The sequence below is a fragment of the Cherax quadricarinatus genome, chromosome 58 (assembly GCF_038502225.1).
Source record: "Cherax quadricarinatus isolate ZL_2023a chromosome 58, ASM3850222v1, whole genome shotgun sequence".
In the NCBI taxonomy this organism is placed as follows: Eukaryota; Metazoa; Arthropoda; class Malacostraca; order Decapoda; family Parastacidae; genus Cherax; species Cherax quadricarinatus.
The window spans coordinates 6,543,499-6,566,589 of record NC_091349.1 but is presented as its reverse complement, the minus strand read 5'-3'; the positions used below and the strand labels follow the sequence as shown (position 1 = coordinate 6,566,589).

At 39.1% G+C, this 23,091-nt stretch overlaps 1 protein-coding gene across 3 annotated transcripts in view; it reads left to right on the top strand.

Moving 5' to 3' along the window:
* Positions 1-23,091, top strand: part of LOC128698044 (uncharacterized) — a 39,515-nt gene that overhangs the window by 5,772 nt on the left and 10,652 nt on the right. For all 3 annotated transcript variants that reach the window (XM_053790102.2, XM_053790104.2, XM_053790103.2), the window contains exons 2-7: positions 1,111-1,286; positions 5,405-5,554; positions 6,519-6,737; positions 7,059-7,275; positions 9,295-9,441; positions 18,141-18,251. In XM_053790102.2, the coding sequence (XP_053646077.2) occupies positions 1,111-1,286; positions 5,405-5,554; positions 6,519-6,737; positions 7,059-7,275; positions 9,295-9,441; positions 18,141-18,251 (1,020 nt within the window). The remainder of the gene's footprint in view (positions 1-1,110; positions 1,287-5,404; positions 5,555-6,518; positions 6,738-7,058; positions 7,276-9,294; positions 9,442-18,140; positions 18,252-23,091) is intronic.

The following is a 23,091-nucleotide window of genomic DNA, read 5'->3' as shown; positions in this document are numbered from 1 at the left end:
AAAATAGAGGTCATTGTTTAATTTTTCAAGGAACAGATCCACAAGTACGTGTACTTGTAGAAATAAAGATATTAGTATTATTATTAATCTTTTATATTATAAATAACATCCATACTCTCCATTCCATATGAAGAATAATGTTTGTTTCTTTGGTTATTATTTAAGGTGATAACATGCCAATCTACACTACTCTTGAAATTTCATTTAGGGACTGCAGACGATGTACTCATGACATTAATTTACCAAGACCCGACACCATCAAAAAGAGTACATAGTCCTCCCCAGTAACCGGACAACTACAATGTTCATCTTAAAGCTCTTCTCTAGCGGCAAATTAAGCATGGTTGACACCACTGCCATTAACATAACTTCTGAATGAGTATTAAATAAGACAAATTATACAGTCTATGGCATTTATAGAGAAGACATTTCATTCACACAATTACGTGTGGTGTCAAAGAACTTTTTTAAATACAGCCTTTCCTACCTTAGCAACGTACTTGTTTACCGACAACTCAAACTTATGATGGGCTCTCTGACCAGTATGCATACCTAAATAATGTATATTAGAGCTGATTTCCTCTATTCAGTTTATTACAATATGCAGTAAACTACTGTATAAACATTTAAAAATACAGCCTCTCCTCACTTAGCAACGTACTTGTTTACTGACGACTCGGACTTACGAGGGGCTCTCTGACAAGTATGCATGCCAAAATAATGTATATTAGAGCTGATTTCCTTTATTCTGTTTATTACAGTATACTGTACAGTAAACTACTGTATAAACATTTAAAAATACATATACAGTACCAGAAATGTTATAGATGGTGCAAAGGTGACATTAAAACAATATCAAAGATGGTTGACACAAACCCACTACCATTATAGTGTGCACCTTGCTTAGTGACGAATTTGTTTACTGACGTGATCTTGGGAACGCAACTCTGTCGTTAAGTGAGGAGAGGCTGTACTATAATTTTTTCAACATTGGCCCCAATGAAAATAAGTCATTTGGCTGACTTTTCTGGGTTATCCTAGGTAATTTTCACTATGTATGATAATTGTACTTACATGTACCTGTATCTAAATAAACTTACTTAACCCCAGGAACGGATGTTCATGATGGTGTGTCAGCTGTGACGAGGGAGAACTTACAGCTGAGGTGTGGTGGTGGTGATGATAGTTGTGGTGGTGACAAGGGCAGAAGGATGGAGGAGGAGGGCAGTGTGCAGTTTATACAACAGAAGAGCAATGTTCCCACATGCTGTACATTCCATCCCAAGGTCAGTAAGGCATGCAGTACTGTAGTGCAAATAAATACAATACAATACAGCATTATTTCTTTTCTGTAGTATACAAAATGTAGTTTACGTATAATTAAAATATTGTTAAGCACAAGAGGAAGCTACTAACATGCGCTGAATTTCAGGCAGACTAATCCTAATGCTCACAAACTACTTAAGAACTAGACAAAGGTTATTGAGTAAGAGGTTTGTAAATGTATGAAAAGTCAGGCGGCTAAGTCTTCTGCCTCCAGGATTGTAATTCATTGCTGTATTCTACTGACACATGTTACAGTGCAGTCAAAACATTTCATCAGTAAAGATATTTAGTGTTGCACATGCCTCTTACTCATCAGCTTGCTGGCATTGCATACCATGTATAATAAAATATTCCCACTTGCTATATATTCCCTTCAGAATTCAGTAATACACGTTAATACAGTGGAACCCAGAGTTTTGGCAGCCCTGAGAATCGGCCGCTTCGAGTTTCGACCGCTTTTTTCGGCTAAATTTTGTCCCAAGTTTTGGCCTGTGCCCTGTGTTTCGGCCGGCATACTTGACCTCTCTGCTTGCCCGCCTAGGCATCGTGAGTCAGTCTAGCTTTGTTTATCCTTGAGTGAACATTACCCTGCATGCTCATCCAAACATTTCACAATAAATTCATTGTATTTAGTGCTTGTTTATTGATTGTGACTGTGAAATAAGCCACGATGGGCCCAAAGAAATTTCCTAGTGGCACCTCTTTGGTAAAGAGTGAGAAACACAATAGAAGTGAAGGAGGAGATAGTACAAAAATACGAGAGTGGCATACGTGTGGGCAAGCTTGCCAGGATGTACAGCAAAAACAAATTAACAATCACCTCTATCCTGACAAAGAGAAAAGAACTCGAGGACGCTGATGTTGTGAAAGGTGTTGTCATGTTAACCAAAAAATAGATCTCAAACAGTTGAAGAGGTTGAGAAATTGGTGGTTTGGATCAACAATACACAGATAGCGGGTGAAAGTGTTTCAGAGTCGATCATTTGTGAAAAAGCAAGGCAGTTGCATGCTGATCTTGTAAAGAAAATGCCTGGAACCAGTGCTGATGTTAGTGAATTTAAGGCCAGCAGAGGCTGGTTTGACAGATTTAAGAAGCGTAGTGGTATACACAGTGTGGTAAAGCATGGCGAGGCTGCCAGTTCTGACAAACATGCTCCTGAAAACTTAGTGAGTGAATTTAAGGGGTACGTAGAGACTGAAAATTCAAACCCCAACAAGTGTTCAATTGTGACGAAACAGGCCTGTTTTGGAAGAAAATGCCAAAGAGGACTTACATTACTCTGGAGGAAAATGTACTGCCAGGACACAAGCCTACGAAATACAGGCTAACTCTTTTGTTCTGCACTAACACTAGTGGGGATTTTAAAGTGAAGCCTTTACTGGTTTATCACTCAGAAAATCCCAGAGTGTTCAAGAAAAACAATGTGATCAAAAGTAAATTGTGTGTTGTGGAAAGCTAATCACAAGACTTGGGTCATGAGGCAAATTTTCAAAGAGTGTGAAAAAATACCTCCTGGAAAATAATTTGCCACTCAAATGCCTCCTGGTAATGGACAATGCTCCTGCTCATCCTCCAAACTTGGTAGACCACTTGTCTAGGGATTTCAGTTTTATAAGAGTGAAGTTCTTGCCTCCTAACACCACTCCTTTCCTCCAGCCCATGGACCAGCAGGTCATTTCTAACTTAAAAAACTCTACACAAAGCAGTGTTTGAAAGGTGCTTTGAAGTGACCTTGGACACTGAATTGACCCTAAGAGAGTTCTGGAGGAATCACTTCAATATCTACAACTGCATAAGCCTTATAGGTAAGGTTTGGGAGGGAGCAACTTCCAGGACTTTGAACTCTGCTTGGAGACAATTGTGCCCACAATGTGTCCTCCAGAGGGATTTTGAAGGGTTTGAGGCTGACCCTGACCCTGCCGACCGTCTGCCTGTTGTAGAAGGTATTGTGATATTGGGCAAGTCCATGGGGTTGGAGGTTAGTGGCAAGGATGTAGAAGAGTTGGTGGACGACCACAGGGAAGAGCTAACCACTGAAGAGCTTCAACTCGAACAGCAACAGACTGCAGCTGAGTAACTTGCTTCAGAGGAGGAGGAAGAGGGAGTGAAGGAGGTGCCTCTTTCAGAGATTAAAGAGATTTGTGCAGTGTGGACTAGGCTGCAAGCTTTTCTAGAGAAATACCACCCTGACCAAGCTGAAACCATATCTGCAACATGTTCAGTGACAAAACCTTGTCCCACTTCAGGCAAATCTTAAAGAGATGCCAGAAACAGAGCACTCTTGACAGTTATTTTGTGCTACAGGGATCCAGTGACTCAAGCTGGTCCTAGTGGCATTAAAAGACAAAGAAGGGAAGTAACCCCAGGTAAGGACTTGTTACTTAAAGTCTTTATGGAAGGGAATTCCCCTTCCAAACACTAAGTCCTCCCTCTCTCTCTCCTGCTCCCTATCTTCCAGATGCCAGCAAGACTCTTCAATAAAGGTATGTAAATGTGATTTTAAATGTTTATGTATTGTATTACTCATTTAAATATTATATGTATGTTTTAAGTACAGTGGACCCCCGACTTACGATCAGCTCCCAACTCGAACAATTATGTAAGTGTATTTTTGTAAGTGCTTTTGTAAGTGTATTTTTGGGGGTCTGAAACAGACTAATCTAATTTACAATATTCCTTATGGGAGCAAATTCATTCGGTAATGGCACCCAAACAGCCTCCTGGACGAATTAATATCGTAAGCCGGGGGTCCACTGTACTATATGTAGGTTAAACTATAGTTATTCTTTAGAAAACATATTTTTTTGTGAATATTTTTGTGGGTCTGGAATGGATTAATTGTATTTACATTATTTCTTATGTGAAATATTGCTTTGACTTTAGCGGTTTCGAGTTTAGTCCTAGCTCCTGGAACGGATTACGGCTGAAACTCGGGGTTCCACTGTACTATAATGCAAGTAATCAACACCTGAGATAAGAAACTTTCGACAACATGTTGGCACATCTTGAACCACTAAGTGGTAATGGCTTGATAATGGTCTAATGATGTAGCTAAGTTCTAGTGTCAGGGAAGTGAGCACATACAAAAAGGCACCACTTGCACTTCAAATAAAATAATTTAAAATTAATTATACAGTATGTACATGTTTATTTTGCATTTAGATCAAAATGCAATAAAAAATACACTATTACAATATGTACCACGCCTACTCTGTGTGTTATTTTGTAATTTGAAGGAAAACATAATAAAACACGTATTATTTACTCATTTCGTATTGCAAAAGTAAAATCAAAATAGTGGGAGGTAATAATAATGTGTGAAGCAACTATTGTAGCCTCTTTTATCTAGTCTAACTCTAGTAAGGTTATCTCTTACTGTCCCCTCATGGGAGGTTCCTTGATGCTGGTGAGGGGGCTCTTGATCTAGGGAATTGGATCTGTGGTCCAGTTCTCTGAATCGAGTCTGAATACCTTCCATCCCTCCCCCAAATACACTGTATAATCCTATGGGTTTAGCACTTCCCCATGATAATAATAATAATATCTCTTACTGTACTTTATTATAATATACTGTACTTCAGTATCTGTCTCTCAGTAGAGAGTAAAACTAACGTGAACAGTCACTCCTCGCTCACTGTAGACAGCAGTTAGGACTTTGAGTAAATGATTGTTCCATAATTGCACCTATTTTTGGCATGATCCAATAAATATGGCATAGTGTTTAACAGGATAGGATAAATGGAGCACATGCCATTGGAGATTATGAATTTTAGTATTCTGTTAATGGTCATTATTTTGACACTTGAATTTATCTTATTGCTAGTGTATGTTATCTCCTTAAATACCTTATGCTTGTGCTGGCTTTGACATGGTGGACTTGTATTAACATAGAGGATTGTGTTTTTTTCAGGCTCCAAACAGTAGCAACTTGCTGGAAGACCACTTAGAATCATTATTCATATTCTCATATTCTTCAGACATATTCTTTACTAATAATCTCTTTTATTATTCATAATATTGATAATTGCTATTAGTTTATAAATTTCTCTCGTATTTAATTGTGTAATTTATTTATAGGATCGGTATGCTTTCGCATTTGGTGGGAGTGATGGCGAGATAACAGTGGTCAATGCTTTACGAGGAGAAATAGTGCGCTCTGTTCCTCTAGGTTCTCTCAGTCTTGCAAGAGCCATCAATGCTCTCAACTTCTCTCCAGATGGCTCCAAGGTAAGATCCACCATCTGATAGTACAAAAAAAGCATTTAACATTTTTTTATTTTGAAGTTGCATTCAGTTACCCATTTGTACTCATCTGTTTGTGACTATTGGGGTTGAGACTACTCCTGGTCCCTCACTTCTTAACTGGCTATAACTGAACTCACTGCCTCATATCCTCACGCCTATTCTTTAAGCTGTCCATGGAGTCTACCTGCTTCATCTCTGTCATGAGTGTATGGAATACATCATGTGAGGAGGCAGTCAAAATAAACTCCATACATGGTTCAGGTATAAATATGGGAAAAATCCATGAGTTTAGATAGTTATCAGACTGGTAGAATGATGCTCAAGTTACACACATGCAGGAGACTGAAACTTATGATAACATTTCAGTCCGACTTGTGACTGGTTAATGATGCAAGTTGCACCGAAATGTTGTCATACATTTATCTGCTATGTGTGTGTTTTTTTTGTGTATTGTTCCAGCCTGGGTATTGTGGCTTATTATTTTTCTTGGTAGAATGATGGTTAAGAGACTGGGCCCAGGAAAAAGAGCTCATTCCCTGCAAACTTATTTAAGTATGTATGACTCACGAAATCATAATGACACGATTGCAAACAAACCGTGAGTCATGTTGACGGCAGTGAAGGGACTTGAGCTAGAGTTCGTCACGGCCACGCTAGCTGGAGATTCGTCTGTAAAAACTTGCATTTGTGGTCACAGAGGTGCCTGTGCTAACCTTCCTATGGTGTAGAAATATACCTAGTTGAACGAATCTTATTGTGGCTAGCTGGTCTAGTGACTAACGCGACGGGCTGGAGTTTTGAGACTCTGACCGCGGGTTCAATCCCGGCCAGGGTATGGTTAAGTATGTATGTCTTTCACTCCTATCTGTATTGACATGATGCTCATATCCCTAAAAAGAGAAGGATTACCTGTTCATTTTTCTTCTTTGTTTTTACTTTTTGACAGGCTATTACAACTTCAGTGTCTCGCAAAGTGAGCATCGTGGATATAGAGAGAGGGACTCCCTTGTTGGCGTACGATAACTGTGCTAGTCCTATTGATGTCCGACAGCCGCTTATCGTACATCCCTCTTTACCATACCTGGCCGCCTGCACCACAGTCAATGCTCGGGGCATTACTCTTCTTGATTTTAGGATGCCACTGCCACTTGATTTTATCTATGATGTACGTCTTTTCACTTTTATGGCATGACTGTGAAACATATTGCAAGGTATTACGTAAATAAATATTTTTTATTGCCATTTTATTTACAATTAATCTTTGAAATATTGTTTGCCCAGCATGCTTTGCCTGATAAAGCAGTAAATAATCTAATACAACAAATAGCAAAGCCTACTTAGGCACTGATTAAGTGGTTTAGTATCTTGTTAATGCTATGGAATGGTTATCAGTATCTAATCATTAAATCAGGTTTATTGTGTACTGTAGCTTCTATCAGGTCAATACACAGTGAACATATCTCTTAACTTCTTTCTCTTTATACAGTTACACGAGGACAGCATCAATGATATGTGTTTCCTTGATGGGTCCTGGCCATGGGGATCTGGCAAGGCTGTCCTGGTGTCTGGTTCAGCTCTAGGGGAGGTCAAAGTGAACAGTGTAGATGGACGTCCAATATGCTCCTTTTCTGCTCAGCCTCCTGTCACTTGTTTGTACCCTTCCCCTGAGCGCTACAATGTCTCACTCTCTAATGGATATCCCAGTAAGTCAGTTTAAGATTTTATGTGTATTGTATTTTCAGAAATTTAACATACTGTGTTTTGTTCTGCCTATCAAGAAAGATTAGCTCATTCTGTCCCACAGCATCATATATTCAAAGACATAAATAAATAAAAATAAAATAAATAGACCAGGTCTCGGCACCCCTCGAATACAGGAGAAGGGGTCACTAGCCCCTTGCTCCTAGCAATTTAGTCACCTCGTACAACATCCATGGCTTATGGAGGAAGGATTCTTCTCCACTTTGAAATATATATCTCGCGCTCAGTTTCTTCAAGGCCAAGGGGTACACTGGAGACTTTTTGTTTTTCATCTTGCTCATAACTTGAGAAGGCTTCATCTGATCAACTTTAAAAGTTTCACTTCTTGTGTACCTCAACTCGAGTCAGATGCTTAGAATGATTGGCATGTGCATGTGACCTTCATCTAACATTGTTGAACCCTTACTGAGTATCTGGAACAGCTCCAGTAACTCCTAACACCCTAGGCAACATAGCTTCAAGCATTCAAAACAGGAGCCTCCTGAGTCAACAATGGTGAAGAGTGAAAATTGAGTGTAGGAGCAGATTTGCTCATCTTGTGTGTAAAATAGTGTTAAATTTATATTCCTGTTAAATTATATTAAATAATTTTTGGTCAATCTCTTCTAAATAGCTTCATTATTTAATATTTAATGGTAAAAAGAAACTTTGAATTCTTAAAATCTGTGCTGTAACTGGATAATGAATTATCTGATCGGCTTCAAATTTTCATCACTGGTGTGTCCTGAATGCAAGGTTTATGCTGCTATTGGCTGACATAAGTCCCAATTTTCCATTTGATTGAATGAATAGTGATATTCATATGTATATTAAATAACTAAAGAATGTTCCTACTAATCAGCTTCAAAATAATAATGGTTCAGTTTATGAGAAGGATGATGCCCCATAACCTTAGTGTGAACAAGTTAATGAGTGTAAATTTTAAATTTTACTGAAATTGTTAAAACATTTCAAATGGCTGGAATTGGATCAGTTACAAATTTTCAACTTTGGTGAGCTTTATTTAAAGAAAGCTTGTTGTTCACTTTCAACTGTGTATATTTCAATTTGATAATTTCATTAAATTGTTTCCCATTAAAATTCTGTTAAAAAATAAAAATATTTTTTCCTCTAGGATTGGAGAGAATTCAAAATAAATATAAATGAGAAAAGACATTCAAAATAGAATATAAATGAGAAAAAATTACTTTTTTTACTGCATTTTTAAATTGAATTAGCAAAGACCTTTTTATTTTCAGGATATTAGTCTGATATAAGAATTCCTCTTCAGTTTAGCTGATAAGTTTGTTGGGTGTTTTGTATTAGATCTGGAATTCTTGTCTTAATTTGCCATTTTTATTATAGGAATTGATAGTCATTTCTGTATGTTGATTTGTGAAAGCCTCTTCTGATTCATTTCAAATATTCAAGACTGATTTAACTGCATTACAAATTTATGCTTCACTCTAAGACCCACATCAGAAAACACTTGTCCTGTTTCCTGACGAAAGGTACAAGGGACTGAGGTTATGGAATATAGATATACCTTTCTCAGATCATGTAGTGACTGAAATGTATATATAATTCCTTGCTCACAGTCTTACCTACTTCACCTTCCAATATTAGCTAATGTGCTGTTGGGATGTGAGTTAGTTAAGATTTATGATGAGATTCAAGGTAACTAGTTAGCTGGCCTTGAATCCTTGAGATGGGTAGTATGGTGCCTACATTCTAATGGAGGGGGGCGAGGATGTTGCAGTATGGAGGGTCTGCTGAGCGGTGTTGTCAGTGCAGTGACAACATTCAGCAATTAAATGAATGTGTTTCCTCTATATGGGTTCACCCTATCTTGGAGAGAGATGACCATTGTGTTAAAACAAATAAGTCAGTTAATAAATTCATAAATAAATGAAGAATCATGAGGCAGAAACCCTACTCTATCATGCAGGCTTTCCTATATGTATTATAATGTTGTATTGTAGGTGTGATGATGGCCAGCACGGGTGAAGGTCTTGTGTGTTGGTGCGTCGGTAAGCGGCCGTGGAAGTGGGAGACCCAGAAGGTGAACCCTGGTAGGGTAACATGCATGCGGTACACAGTTAGTGGGGGTGTGCTCTACACTGCTGAAGGTAGGTCATGTGACTTTTGTTGCTATTGCATGCTTCCTTAGCCTACTCTATATGTATTGTGCTTCGTGAAATGGTAGACCCATGTGGGTCATTCAGCATAAATAGTGTTGAAGGTTCAGTCCTCTGTGATAATCATGGCCCAGTGTCTGACCATGCAGGTTGCTTAGCACAGTATAATGTATATGAATTACCCTATTATATTCAGTATCTTAATAACAATAAGCAAAACCTCTCATTAATGGACTAACAGGAGGATGGGGTTATTACAATAATACCAGTTTCTGCAACTCCAGGATGATGAAATTAATATATCATGATAGTCTGGTTGTCTTCGAAGTAGTGGACTTGGTCCGCTGATATAGAAGGCGACCAGACACTAAGAATACAGATATTGTAACCTGTAGTACTACAGTACAGTACCTGTATATTATAGTATTTTATAGTAGTCTACATAATTTACAGTAATTTTACTTAGATTTTCATGATGGAGAGATGAGATGTAAACTGCTGTGATTAATAGTGGTGATTCAGATTTAATTTTATTCTGAGTCAGTTCTACCAGTGAAAATAATGTATATGGCTGAGATGATGTAGATACCTGAGAGATATAGATGGTTGAGATGATGTAGATGACTGAGAGATGTACATGGCTGAGATGTAGATGCCTGAAAGATGCAGAGGGAAGGAATATTGGAGACTGAGTGACAAGTGTATGCATGAATGAGGACAAGTGCTAGACTGGCATGGGTGGCCTACAGTCTAGGGAGCAGTGACAATAGACAAGTCTTGGACGTGGCTGCTTTGGCCTATACTGGACTAATGTCCAAGTTATTGGGCTTGATCCAATACTTCAGAACACCACTGGACATTGTTGCTAATGACAGAATGCAGAATTATAAACTTTTTTTTTCTGATTATTAGTGTTTGTCCAGGCAATTTTTTTGTCCAAAATTACCAAAATCCATTAATGAGAGGTTTTACTGTAATAATAATAATAATAGTAGTTATAATAATATTAGTAATAATAATAGTAATAATTTTTTTTTTTTTTTTTTTTCAACAAGTCGGTCGTCTCCCACCGAGGCAGGGTGACCCAAAAAAGAAAGAAAATCCCCAAAAAGAAAATACTTTCATCATCATTCAACACTTTCACCACACTCACACATTATCACTGCTTTTGCAGAGGTGCTCAGAATATAACAGTTTAGAAGCATATACGTATAGAGATACACAACATATCCCTCCAAACTGCCAATATCCCAAACCCCTCCTTTAAAGTGCAGGCATTGTACTTCCCATTTCCAGGACTCAAGTCCGACTATATGAAAATAACCGGTTTCCCTGAATCCCTTCACTAAATATTACCCTGCTCACACTCCAACAGATCGTCAGGTTCCAAGTATCATTCGTCTCCATTCACTCCTATCTAACACGCTCATGCACGCTTGCTGGAAGTCCAAGCCCCTCACCCACAAAACCTCCTTTAGCCCCTCTTTCCAACCCTTTCGAGGACGACCCCTACCCCTCTTTCCTTCCCCTATAGATTTATATGCTTTCCATGTCATTCTACTTTGATCCATTCTCTCTAAATGACCAAACCACCTCAACAACCCCTCTTCTGCCCTCTGACTAATGCTTTTATTAACTCCACACCTTCTCCTAATTTCCACACTCCGAATTTTCTGCATAATATTTACACCACACATTGCCCTTAGACAGGACATCTCCACTGCCTCCAACCGTCTCCTCGCTGCTGCATTTACCACCCAAGCTTCACATCCATATAAGAGTGTTGGTACTACTATACTTTCATACATTCCCTTCTTTGCCTCCATAGATAACGTTTTTTGACTCCACATATACCTCAACGCACCACTCACCTTTTTTCCCTCATCAATTCTATGATTAACCTCATCCTTCATAAATCCATCCGCCGACACGTCAACTCCCAAGTATCTGAAAACATTCACTTCTTCCATACTCCTCCTCCCCAATTTGATATCCAATTTTTCTTTATCTAAATCATTTGATACCCTCATCACCTTACTCTTTTCTATGTTCACTTTCAACTTTCTACCTTTACACACATTCTCAAACTCATCCACTAACCTTTGCAATTTTTCTTTAGAATCTCCCATAAGCACAGTATCATCAGCAAAAAGTAACTGTGTCAATTCCCATTTTGAATTTGATTCCCCATAATTTAATCCCACCCCTCTCCCGAACACCCTAGCATTTACTTCTTTTACAACCCCATCTATAAATATATTAAACAACCATGGTGACATTACACATCCCTGTCTAAGACCTACTTTTACCGGGAAGTATTCTCCCTCTTTTCTACACACCCTAACCTGAGCCTCACTATCCTCATAAAAGCTCTTTACAGCATTTAGTAACTTACCACCTATTCCATATACTTGCAACATCTGCCACATTGCTCCTCTATCCACTCTATCATATGCCTTTTCTAAATCCATAAATGCAATAAAAACTTCCCTACCTTTATCTAAATACTGTTCACATATATGCTTCAATGTAAACACTTGATCTACACATCCCCTACCCACTCTAAAACCTCCTTGTTCGTCCGCAATTCTACATTCTGTCTTACCTCTAATTCTTTCAATTATAACCCTACCGTATACTTTTCCTGGTATACTCAGTAAACTTATTCCTCTATAATTTTTACAATCTCTTTTGTCCCCTTTCCCTTTATATAAAGGGACTATACATGCTCTCCGCCAATCCCTAGGTACCTTCCCCTCTTTCATACATTTATTAAACAAAAGTACCAACCACTCCAACACTATATCCCCCCCTGCTTTTAACATTTCTGTCATGATCCCATCAGTTCCAGCTGCTTTACCCCCTTTCATTCTACGTAATGCCTCACGTACCTCCACCACACTTACAGTCTGCTCTTCTTCACTCCTAAAAGATGGTATACCTCCCTGGCCAGTGCATGAAAATACCGCCTCCCTTTCTTCCTTAACATTTAAAAGTTCCTCAAAATATTCTCGCCATCTACCTAATACCTCCCTCTCCCCATCTACTAACTCCCCTACTCTGTTTTTAACTGCCAAATCCATACTTTCCCTAGGCTTTCTTAACTTGTTTAACTCACTCCAAAATTTTTTCTTATTTTCATTAAAATTTCTTGACAGTGCCTCTCCCACTCTTTCATCTGCTCTCCTTTTGCACTCTCTCACCACTCTCTTCACCTTTCTTTTACTCTCCATATACTCTGCTCTTCTTATAACACTTCTGCTTTGTAAAAACCTCTCATAAGCTACCTTTTTCTCTTTTATCACACCCTTTACTTCATCATTCCACCAATCACTCCTCTTTCCTCCTGCCCCCACCCTCCTATAACCACAAACTTCTGCCCCACATTCTAATACTGCATTTTTAAAACTATTCCAACCCTCTTCAACCCCCCCACTACTCATCTTTGCACTAGCCCACCTTTCTGCCAATAGTCGCTTATATCTCGCCCTAACTTCCTCCTCCCTTAGTTTATACACTTTCACCTCCCTCTTACTTGTTGTTGCCACCTTCCTCTTTTCCCATCTACCTCTTACTCTAACTGTAGCTACAACTAAATAATGATCCGATATATCAGTTGCCCCTCTATAAACATGTACATCCTGGAGCCTACCCATCAACCTTTTATCCACCAATACATAATCTAACAAACTACTTTCATTACGTGCTACATCATACCTTGTATATTTATTTATCCTCTTTTTCATAAAATATGTATTACTTATTACCAAATTTCTTTCTACACATAGCTCAATTAAAGGCTCCCCATTTACATTTACCCCTGGCACCCCAAAATTACCTACTACTCCCTCCATAACATTTTTACCCACTTTAGCATTGAAATCCCCAACCACCATTACTCTCACACTTGATTCAAAACTCCCCACGCATTCACTCAACATTTCCCAGAATCTCTCTCTCTCCTCTACACTTCTCTCTTCTCCAGGTGCATACACGCTTACTATAACCCACTTTTCACATCCAATCTTTATTTTACTCCACATAATCCTTGAATTTATACATTTGTAGTCCCTCTTTTCCTGCCATAGCTTATCCTTCAACATTATTGCTACTCCTTCTTTAGCTCTAACTCTATTTGAAACCCCTGACCTAATCCCATTTATTCCTCTCCATTGAAACTCTCCCACCCCCTTCAGCTTTGTTTCACTTAAAGCCAGGACATCCAGTTTCTTCTCATTCATAACATCCACAATCATCTCTTTCTTATCATTTGCACAACATCCACGCACATTCAGACTTCCCACTTTGACAATTTTCTTCTTCTTATTCTTTTTAGTAATCTTTACAGGAAAAGGGGTTACTAGCCCATTGTTCCCGGCATTTTAGTTGACTTTTACAACACGCATGGCTTACGGAGGAAAGATTCTTATTCCACTTCCCCATGGATATAAAAGGAAAAGTAATAAGACCAAGAACTATTAAGATAAAATCAAAGAAAACTCAGATGAGTGTGTATAAATAAACGTGTCCATGTATGTGTAGTGTGACCTAAGTGTAAGTAGAAAGTAGCAAGACGTACCTGTAATCTTGCATATTTATGAGACAGACAAAAGACACCAGCAATCCTACCATCATGTAAAACAATTACAGGCTTACGTTTTACACTCACTTGGCAGGACGGTAGTACCTCCCTGGGTGGTTGCTGTCTACCAACCTACTACCTACAAAATAATAATAATAATAATAATAATAATAATAATAGTAATAATAATAATAATAATAATAATAATAATAATAATAATAATAATAATAGTAGGGAGGTACTACCGTCCTGCCAAGTGAGTGTAAAACGTAAGCCTGTAATTGTTTTACATGATGGTAGGATTGCTGGTGTCTTTTGTCTGTCTCATAAATATGCAAGATTACAGGTACGTCTTGCTACTTTCTACTTACACTTAGGTCACACTACACATACATGGACACGTTTATTTATACACACTCATCTGAGTTTTCTTTGATTTTATCTTAATAGTTCTTGGTCTTATTACTTTTCCTTTTATATCCATGGGGAAGTGGAATAAGAATCTTTCCTCCGTAAGCCATGCGTGTTGTAAAAGTCAACTAAAATGCCGGGAACAATGGGCTAGTAACCCCTTTTCCTGTAAAGATTACTAAAAAGAATAAGAAGAAGAAAATTGTCAAAGTGGGAAGTCTGAATGTGCGTGGATGTTGTGCAAATGATAAGAAAGAGATGATTGTGGATGTTATGAATGAGAAGAAACTGGATGTCCTGGCTTTAAGTGAAACAAAGCTGAAGGGGGTGGGAGAGTTTCAATGGAGAGGAATAAATGGGATTAGGTCAGGGGTTTCAAATAGAGTTAGAGCTAAAGAAGGAGTAGCAATAATGTTGAAGGATAAGCTATGGCAGGAAAAGAGGGACTACAAATGTATAAATTCAAGGATTATGTGGAGTAAAATAAAGATTGGATGTGAAAAGTGGGTTATAGTAAGCGTGTATGCACCTGGAGAAGAGAGAAGTGTAGAGGAGAGAAAGAGATTCTGGGAAATGTTGAGTGAATGCGTGGGGAGTTTTGAATCAAGTGTGAGAGTAATGGTGGTTGGGGATTTCAATGCTAAAGTGGGTAAAAATGTTATGGAGGGAGTAGTAGGTAATTTTGGGGTGCCAGGGGTAAATGTAAATGGGGAGCCTTTAATTGAGCTATGTGTAGAAAGAAATTTGGTAATAAGTAATACATATTTTATGAAAAAGAGGATAAATAAATATACAAGGTATGATGTAGCACGTAATGAAAGTAGTTTGTTAGATTATGTATTGGTGGATAAAAGGTTGATGGGTAGGCTCCAGGATGTACATGTTTATAGAGGGGCAACTGATATATCGGATCATTATTTAGTTGTAGCTACAGTTAGAGTAAGAGGTAGATGGGAAAAGAGGAAGGTGGCAACAACAAGTAAGAGGGAGGTGAAAGTGTATAAACTAAGGGAGGAGGAAGTTAGGGCGAGATATAAGCGACTATTGGCAGAAAGGTGGGCTAGTGCAAAGATGAGTAGTGGGGGGGTTGAAGAGGGTTGGAATAGTTTTAAAAATGCAGTATTAGAATGTGGGGCAGAAGTTTGTGGTTATAGGAGGGTGGGGGCAGGAGGAAAGAGGAGTGATTGGTGGAATGATGAAGTAAAGGGTGTGATAAAAGAGAAAAAGGTAGCTTACGAGAGGTTTTTACAAAGCAGAAGTGTTATAAGAAGAGCAGAGTATATGGAGAGTAAAAGAAAGGTGAAGAGAGTGGTGAGAGAGTGCAAAAGGAGAGCAGATGAAAGAGTGGGAGAGGCACTGTCAAGAAATTTTAATGAAAATAAGAAAAAATTTTGGAGTGAGTTAAACAAGTTAAGAAAGCCTAGGGAAAGTATGGATTTGTCAGTTAAAAACAGAGTAGGGGAGTTAGTAGATGGGGAGAGGGAGGTATTAGGTAGATGGCGAGAATATTTTGAGGAACTTTTAAATGTTAAGGAAGAAAGGGAGGCGGTAATTTCATGCACTGGCCAGGGAGGTATACCATCTTTTAGGAGTGAAGAAGAGCAGACTGTAAGTGTGGTGGAGGTACGTGAGGCATTACGTAGAATGAAAGGGGGTAAAGCAGCTGGAACTGATGGGATCATGACAGAAATGTTAAAAGCAGGGGGGGATATAGTGTTGGAGTGGTTGGTACTTTTGTTTAATAAATGTATGAAAGAGGGGAAGGTACCTAGGGATTGGCGGAGAGCATGTATAGTCCCTTTATATAAAGGGAAAGGGGACAAAAGAGATTGTAAAAATTATAGAGGAATAAGTTTACTGAGTATACCAGGAAAAGTATACGGTAGGGTTATAATTGAAAGAATTAGAGGTAAGACAGAATGTAGAATTGCGGACGAACAAGGAGGTTTTAGAGTGGGTAGGGGATGTGTAGATCAAGTGTTTACATTGAAGCATATATGTGAACAGTATTTAGATAAAGGTAGGGAAGTTTTTATTGCATTTATGGATTTAGAAAAGGCATATGATAGAGTGGATAGAGGAGCAATGTGGCAGATGTTGCAAGTATATGGAATAGGTGGTAAGTTACTAAATGCTGTAAAGAGCTTTTATGAGGATAGTGAGGCTCAGGTTAGGGTGTGTAGAAAAGAGGGAGAATACTTCCCGGTAAAAGTAGGTCTTAGACAGGGATGTGTAATGTCACCATGGTTGTTTAATATATTTATAGATGGGGTTGTAAAAGAAGTAAATGCTAGGGTGTTCGGGAGAGGGGTGGGATTAAATTATGGGGAATCAAATTCAAAATGGGAATTGACACAGTTACTTTTTGCTGATGATACTGTGCTTATGGGAGATTCTAAAGAAAAATTGCAAAGGTTAGTGGATGAGTTTGAGAATGTGTGTAAAGGTAGAAAGTTGAAAGTGAACATAGAAAAGAGTAAGGTGATGAGGGTATCAAATGATTTAGATAAAGAAAAATTGGATATCAAATTGGGGAGGAGGAGTATGGAAGAAGTGAATGTTTTCAGATACTTGGGAGTTGACGTGTCGGCGGATGGATTTATGAAGGATGAGGTTAATCATAGAATTGATGAGGGAAAAAAGGTGAGTGGTGCGTTGAGGTATATGTGGAGTCAAAAAACGTTATCTATGGAGGCAAAGAAGGGAATGTATGAAAGTATAGTAGTACCAACACTCTTATATGGATGTGAAGCTTGGGTGGTAAATGCAGCAGCGAGGAGACGGTTGGAGGCAGTGGAGATGTCCTGTCTAAGGGCAATGTGTGGTGTAAATATTATGCAGAAAATTCGGAGTGTGGAAATTAGGAGAAGGTGTGGAGTTAATAAAAGCATTAGTCAGAGGGCAGAAGAGGGGTTGCTGAGGTGGTTTGGTCATTTAGAGAGAATGGATCAAAGTAGAATGACATGGAAAGCATATAAATCTATAGGGGAAGGAAAGAGGGGTAGGGGTCGTCCTCGAAAGGGTTGGAAAGAGGGGCTAAAGGAGGTTTTGTGGGTGAGGGGCTTGGACTTCCAGCAAGCGTGCATGAGCGTGTTAGATAGGAGTGAATGGAGACGAATGATACTTGGAACCTGACGATCTGTTGGAGTGTGAGCAGGGTAATATTTAGTGAAGGGATTCAGGGAAACCGGTTATTTTCATATAGTCGGACTTGAGTCCTGGAAATGGGAAGTACAATGCCTGCACTTTAAAGGAGGGGTTTGGGATATTGGCAGTTTGGAGGGATATGTTGTGTATCTCTATACGTATATGCTTCTAAACTGTTATATTCTGAGCACCTCTGCAAAAGCAGTGATAATGTGTGAGTGTGGTGAAAGTGGTGAATGATGATGAAAGTATTTTCTTTTTGGGGATTTTCTTTCTTTTTTGGGTCACCCTGCCTCGGTGGGAGACGACCGACTTGTTGAAAAAAAAAAAAAAAAAAAAATTAGTTTTTTGCAAAATTGCAAAATTGGATGACATTTCCAACTGAACTGAAATTGTAGCAAAAAAAAAGGGGGAGGGGGGGGGGTGTGAACTGTCAAACTAACTAATGAAAGTCATTCAGGATATATTAATGATTTAAAGTGCTCTCTGCTGTTTTTTATCATTGAACTGGTCAACACTAGATATTTCAGCAGATAATGAATACTTGCAGGTAAGACTGTGTACCGATATCGCCGCTATCCTGAGCGCCATCAAGTCATTGGACAAGTCTTCAGTCACACGGCTCCCATTTTGGATCTTGATCTTTCACCATACAATGAATGTATCCTTTTATAAGTTCATTTGTAACCAATTATGGCAGCCCGCCATATGTGGATAATTTGACTTGGAAAAATGGGTAATTTTCTTTCAATACACTGGCCATCTCTCACCGAGGCAGGGTGGCCCAAAAAAGAAACACTTTCACAATCATTCACACCATCATTGTCATTGCCAGAGGTGCATAGATGTGACAGGTCAGATGTCCCTCGAAATAGCATACATCTCAAACCCCTCCTCCAAAGTGCATGCATTGTACTTCCTACCTCCAGGACTCAAGTCTGGATAACCAGTTTTCCTGAATCTCTTCACAAAATATTGCCTTGCTCATACTCCTGTTAACAGCTCATCAGGTCCCAAAAACAATTTGTCTCTGCTCACCCCTATATAACACACTCACACTTGTTGTATATCCAAGCCACTTGCACACAAAACCTCCTTTACCCCCACCGTCTATCTGTTTCTAGGTAATAAATTTTTTTTTTTTTTTTCAACAAGTCAGCCGTCTCCTACCGAGGCAGGGTGACCCAAAAAAGAAAGAAAATCCCCAAAAAGAAAATACTTTCATCATCATTCAACACTTTCACCACACTCACACATTATCACTGTTTTTGCAGAGGTGCTCAGAATACAACAGTTTAGAAGCATACACATATAAAGATACACAACATATCCCTCCAAACTGCCAATATCCCAAACCCCTCCTTTAAAGTGCAGGCATTGTACTTCCCATTTCCAGGACTCAAGTCCGACTATATGAAAAATACCGGTTTCCCTGAATCCCTTCACTAAATATTACCCTGCTCACACTCCAACAGATCGTCAGGTCCCAAGTACCATTCGTCTCCATTCACTCCTATCTAACACGCTCACGCACGCTTGCTGGAAGTCCAAGCCCCTTGCCCACAAAACCTCCTTTACCCCCTCTCTCCAACCCTGTGATGTAGTTCAGCTGGGCTTGTGAGGTCTCTGGGGAGACCTAATTTAACCAATTATATGGTCACACCTTGCCTTGGCAAACGTCTGTAGCCACGCCCACGTCTGAGGTGTTTTGTTCTTGACGGCGTCAGACCTAGGCGTCAGGTCGTACACGTGGTTGTGGAGGGTGCTTGGACCACCATAAAAGCCCAAGGAAGAGCATGATCAGGAGATTCGAGCAGAGCTGCTGCTGGGGTGCAGAGCTCCTGAGCAGAGACTTCGAGCGGAGCTGCTGCTGGGGTGCAGGGCTCGGGAGAAGGCTGCTGAAGTCTCTGGAGGAGACTCTTGGAGACGGGCAGAGTACTGGCTTGGAGCAGTACTCGTGCTGTGTAGGTCTTGGGACCTGTGGCTTAGTTCCTGTAGTGAATTGTCCTCTGTACTATTTGTAAGTTATATTCATTTTCTTACTCCCATATTCCCCCGTTCATTCATTACCCCCCCCCAACATGACAACCCTTTCGAGGACGACCCCTACCCCGCCTTCCTTCCCTTATAGATTTATATGCTTTCCATGTCATTCTACTTTGATCCATTCTCTCTAAATGACCAAACCACCTCAACAACCCCTCTTCTGCTCTCTGACTAATACTTTTATTAACTCCACACCTTTTCCTAATTTCCACACTCCGAATTTTCTGCATAATATTTACACCACACATTGCCCTTAAACAGGACATCTCCACTGCCTCCAACCGTCTCCTCGCTGCTGCATTTACCACCCAAGCTTCACACCCATATAAGAGTGTTGGTACTACTATACTTTCATACATTCCCTTCTTTGCCTCCATAGATAACGTTTTTTGATTCCACATATACCTCAACGCACCACTCACCTTTTTTCCCTCATCAATTTTATGATTAACCTCATCCTTCATAAATCCATCCGCCGACACGTCAACTCCCAAGTATCTGAAAACATTCACTTCTTCCATACTTCTCCTCCCCAATTTGATATCCAATTTTTCTTTATCTAAATCATTTGACACCCTCATCACCTTACTCTTTTCTATGTTCACTTTCAACTTTCTACCTTTACACACATTCCCAAACTCATCCACTAACCTTTGCAATTTTTCTTTAGAATCTCCCATAAGCACAGTATCATCAGCAAAAAGTAACTGTGTCAATTCCCATTTTGAATTTGATTCCCCAAAATTTAATCCCACCCCTCTCCCGAACACCCTAGCATTTACTTCCTTTACAACCCCATTTATAAATATATTAAACAACCATGGTGATATTACACATCCCTGTCTAAGACCTACTTTTACCGGGAAGTAGTCTCCCTCTCTTCTACACATCCTAACCTGAGCCTCACTATCCTCATAAAAACTCTTTACAGCATTTAATAACTTACCACCTATTCCATATACTTGCAACATCTGCCACATTGCTCCACTATCCACTCTATCATATGCCTTTTCTAAATCCATAAATGCAATAAAAACTTCCCTACCTTTATCTAAATACTGTTCACATATATGCTTCAATGTAAACACTTGATCTACACATCCCCTACCCACTCTGAAACCTCCTTGCTCATCTGCAATCCTACATTCTGTCTTACCTCTAATTCTTTCAATTATAACCCTACCGTACACTTTTCCTGGTATACTCAGTAAACTTATTCCTCTATAATTTTTAGTCTCTTTTGTCCCCTTTCCCTTTATATAAAGGGCCTATACATGCTCTCCGCCAATCCCTAGGTACCTTCCCCTCTTTCATACATTTATTAAACAAAAGTACCAACCACTACAACACTATATCCCTCCCCTGCTTTTAACATTTCTGTCATGATCCCATCAGTTCCAGCTGCTTTAACATAAACCCCCTTTCATTCTACGTAATGCCTCACTACCTCCCCCACACTTACATTCTGCTCTTCTTCACTCCTAAAAGATGGTATACCTCCCTGACCAGTGCATGAAATTACTGCCTCTCTTTCTTCCTTAACATTTAAAAGTTCCTCAAAATATTCTCGCCATCTACCTAATACCTCCATCTCCCCATCTACTAACTCCCCTACTTTGTTTTTAACTGACAAATCCATACTTTCCCTAGGCTTTCTTAACTTGTTTAACTCACTCCAAAATTTTTTCTTATTTTCATTAAAATTTCTTGACAGTGCCACTCCCACTCTATCATCTGCTCTCCTTTTGTACTCTCTCACCACTCTCTTTACCTTTCTTTTACTCTCCATATACTCTGCTCTTCTTATAACACTTCTGCTTTGTAAAAACCTCTCATAAGCTACCTTTTTCTCTTTTATCACACCCTTTACTTCATCATTCCACCAATCACTCCTCTTTCCTCCTGCCCCCACCCTCCTATATCCACAAACTTCTGCCCCACATTCTAATACTGCGTTTTTAAAACTATTCCAACCCTCTTCAACCCCCCCACTACTCATCTTTGCACTAGCCCACCTTTCTGCCAATAGTCGCTTATATCTCACCCGAACTTCCTCCTCCCTTAGTTTATACACTTTCACCTCCCTCTTACTTGTTGTTGCCACCTTCCTCTTTTCCCATCTACCTCTTACTCTAACTTTAGCTACAACTAAATAATGATCCGATATATCAGTTGCCCCTCTATAAACATGTACATCCTGGAGCCTATCCATCAACCTTTTATCCACCAATACATAATCTAATAAACTACTTTCATTACGTGCTACATCATACCTTGTATATTTATTTATCCTCTTTTTCATAAAATATGTATTACTTATTACCAAATCTCTTTCTACACATAGCTCAATTAAAGGCTCCCCATTTACATTTACCCCTGGCACCCCAAATTTACCTACTACTCCCTCCACAACATTTTTACCCTCTTTAGCATTGAAATCCCCAACCACCATTATTCTCACACTTGATTCAAAACTCCCCACACATTCACTCAACATTTCCAAAAATCTCTTTCTCTCCTCTACACTTCTCTCTTCTCCAGGTGCATACACGCTTATTATAACCCACTTTTCACATCCAATCTTTATTTTACTCCACATAATCCTTGAATTAATTAATTAAGTAAGGTAATAAATGTGTTTATTTAATTGCTTTAGTTTTCAGATATTAAGTAAGCACCTTGATAATTTTACAGTAATGTGTAAATAACTTTCAGAAGCCATTACTATTTTCAAAGACCAGGTATCATGCTATGTCACATGACTGTTTCAGCTGCAGTCATTTTAACCAGTGGGTCAGCAACATTGTATAGTGATACTGGTTATTTATTTTTTGTTAATAGTGTTAGTGTCATTAAATAATAATAAAATACATTGTACATTATTATACTTCTTGAATGGAAGATTCATTCTTGCCATACATCTTAGCGACCTCAGCATACGATTTTTCTTGTTGTCTTTATACGTATATGCTTCTAAACTGTTGTATTCTGAGCACCTCTGCAAAAACAGTGATAATGTGTGAGTGTGGTGAAAGTGTTGAATGATGATGAAAGTATTTTCTTTTTGGGGATTTTCTTTCTTTTTTGGGTCACCCTGCCTCGGTGGGAGACAGCCGACTTGTTAAAAAAAAAAAAAAAAATTATAATTAATTATTATTCCTACAAGTATATGTACAAGGTATACAGGCTTAGTTGACATCAGTGACATACTGTACTACCATACAGAAAGTCACTTGTTTTGCAGAGCATTTTGTGCAAATAAGGCCAGTTTTGTCCCAGGATGCGACCCACACCAGTCGACTAACATCTAGGTACCCATTTTACTGATGAGGAACATGAACATCTGGTGTAAGGAAAGATGTCCAATGTTTCTAACCTTGCTGGGAATCGAACCTGGACCCTCGCTGTGTGAAACGAGAGCTTTAGCCACCAGGCTATGGGGCACCGTGGGAAAC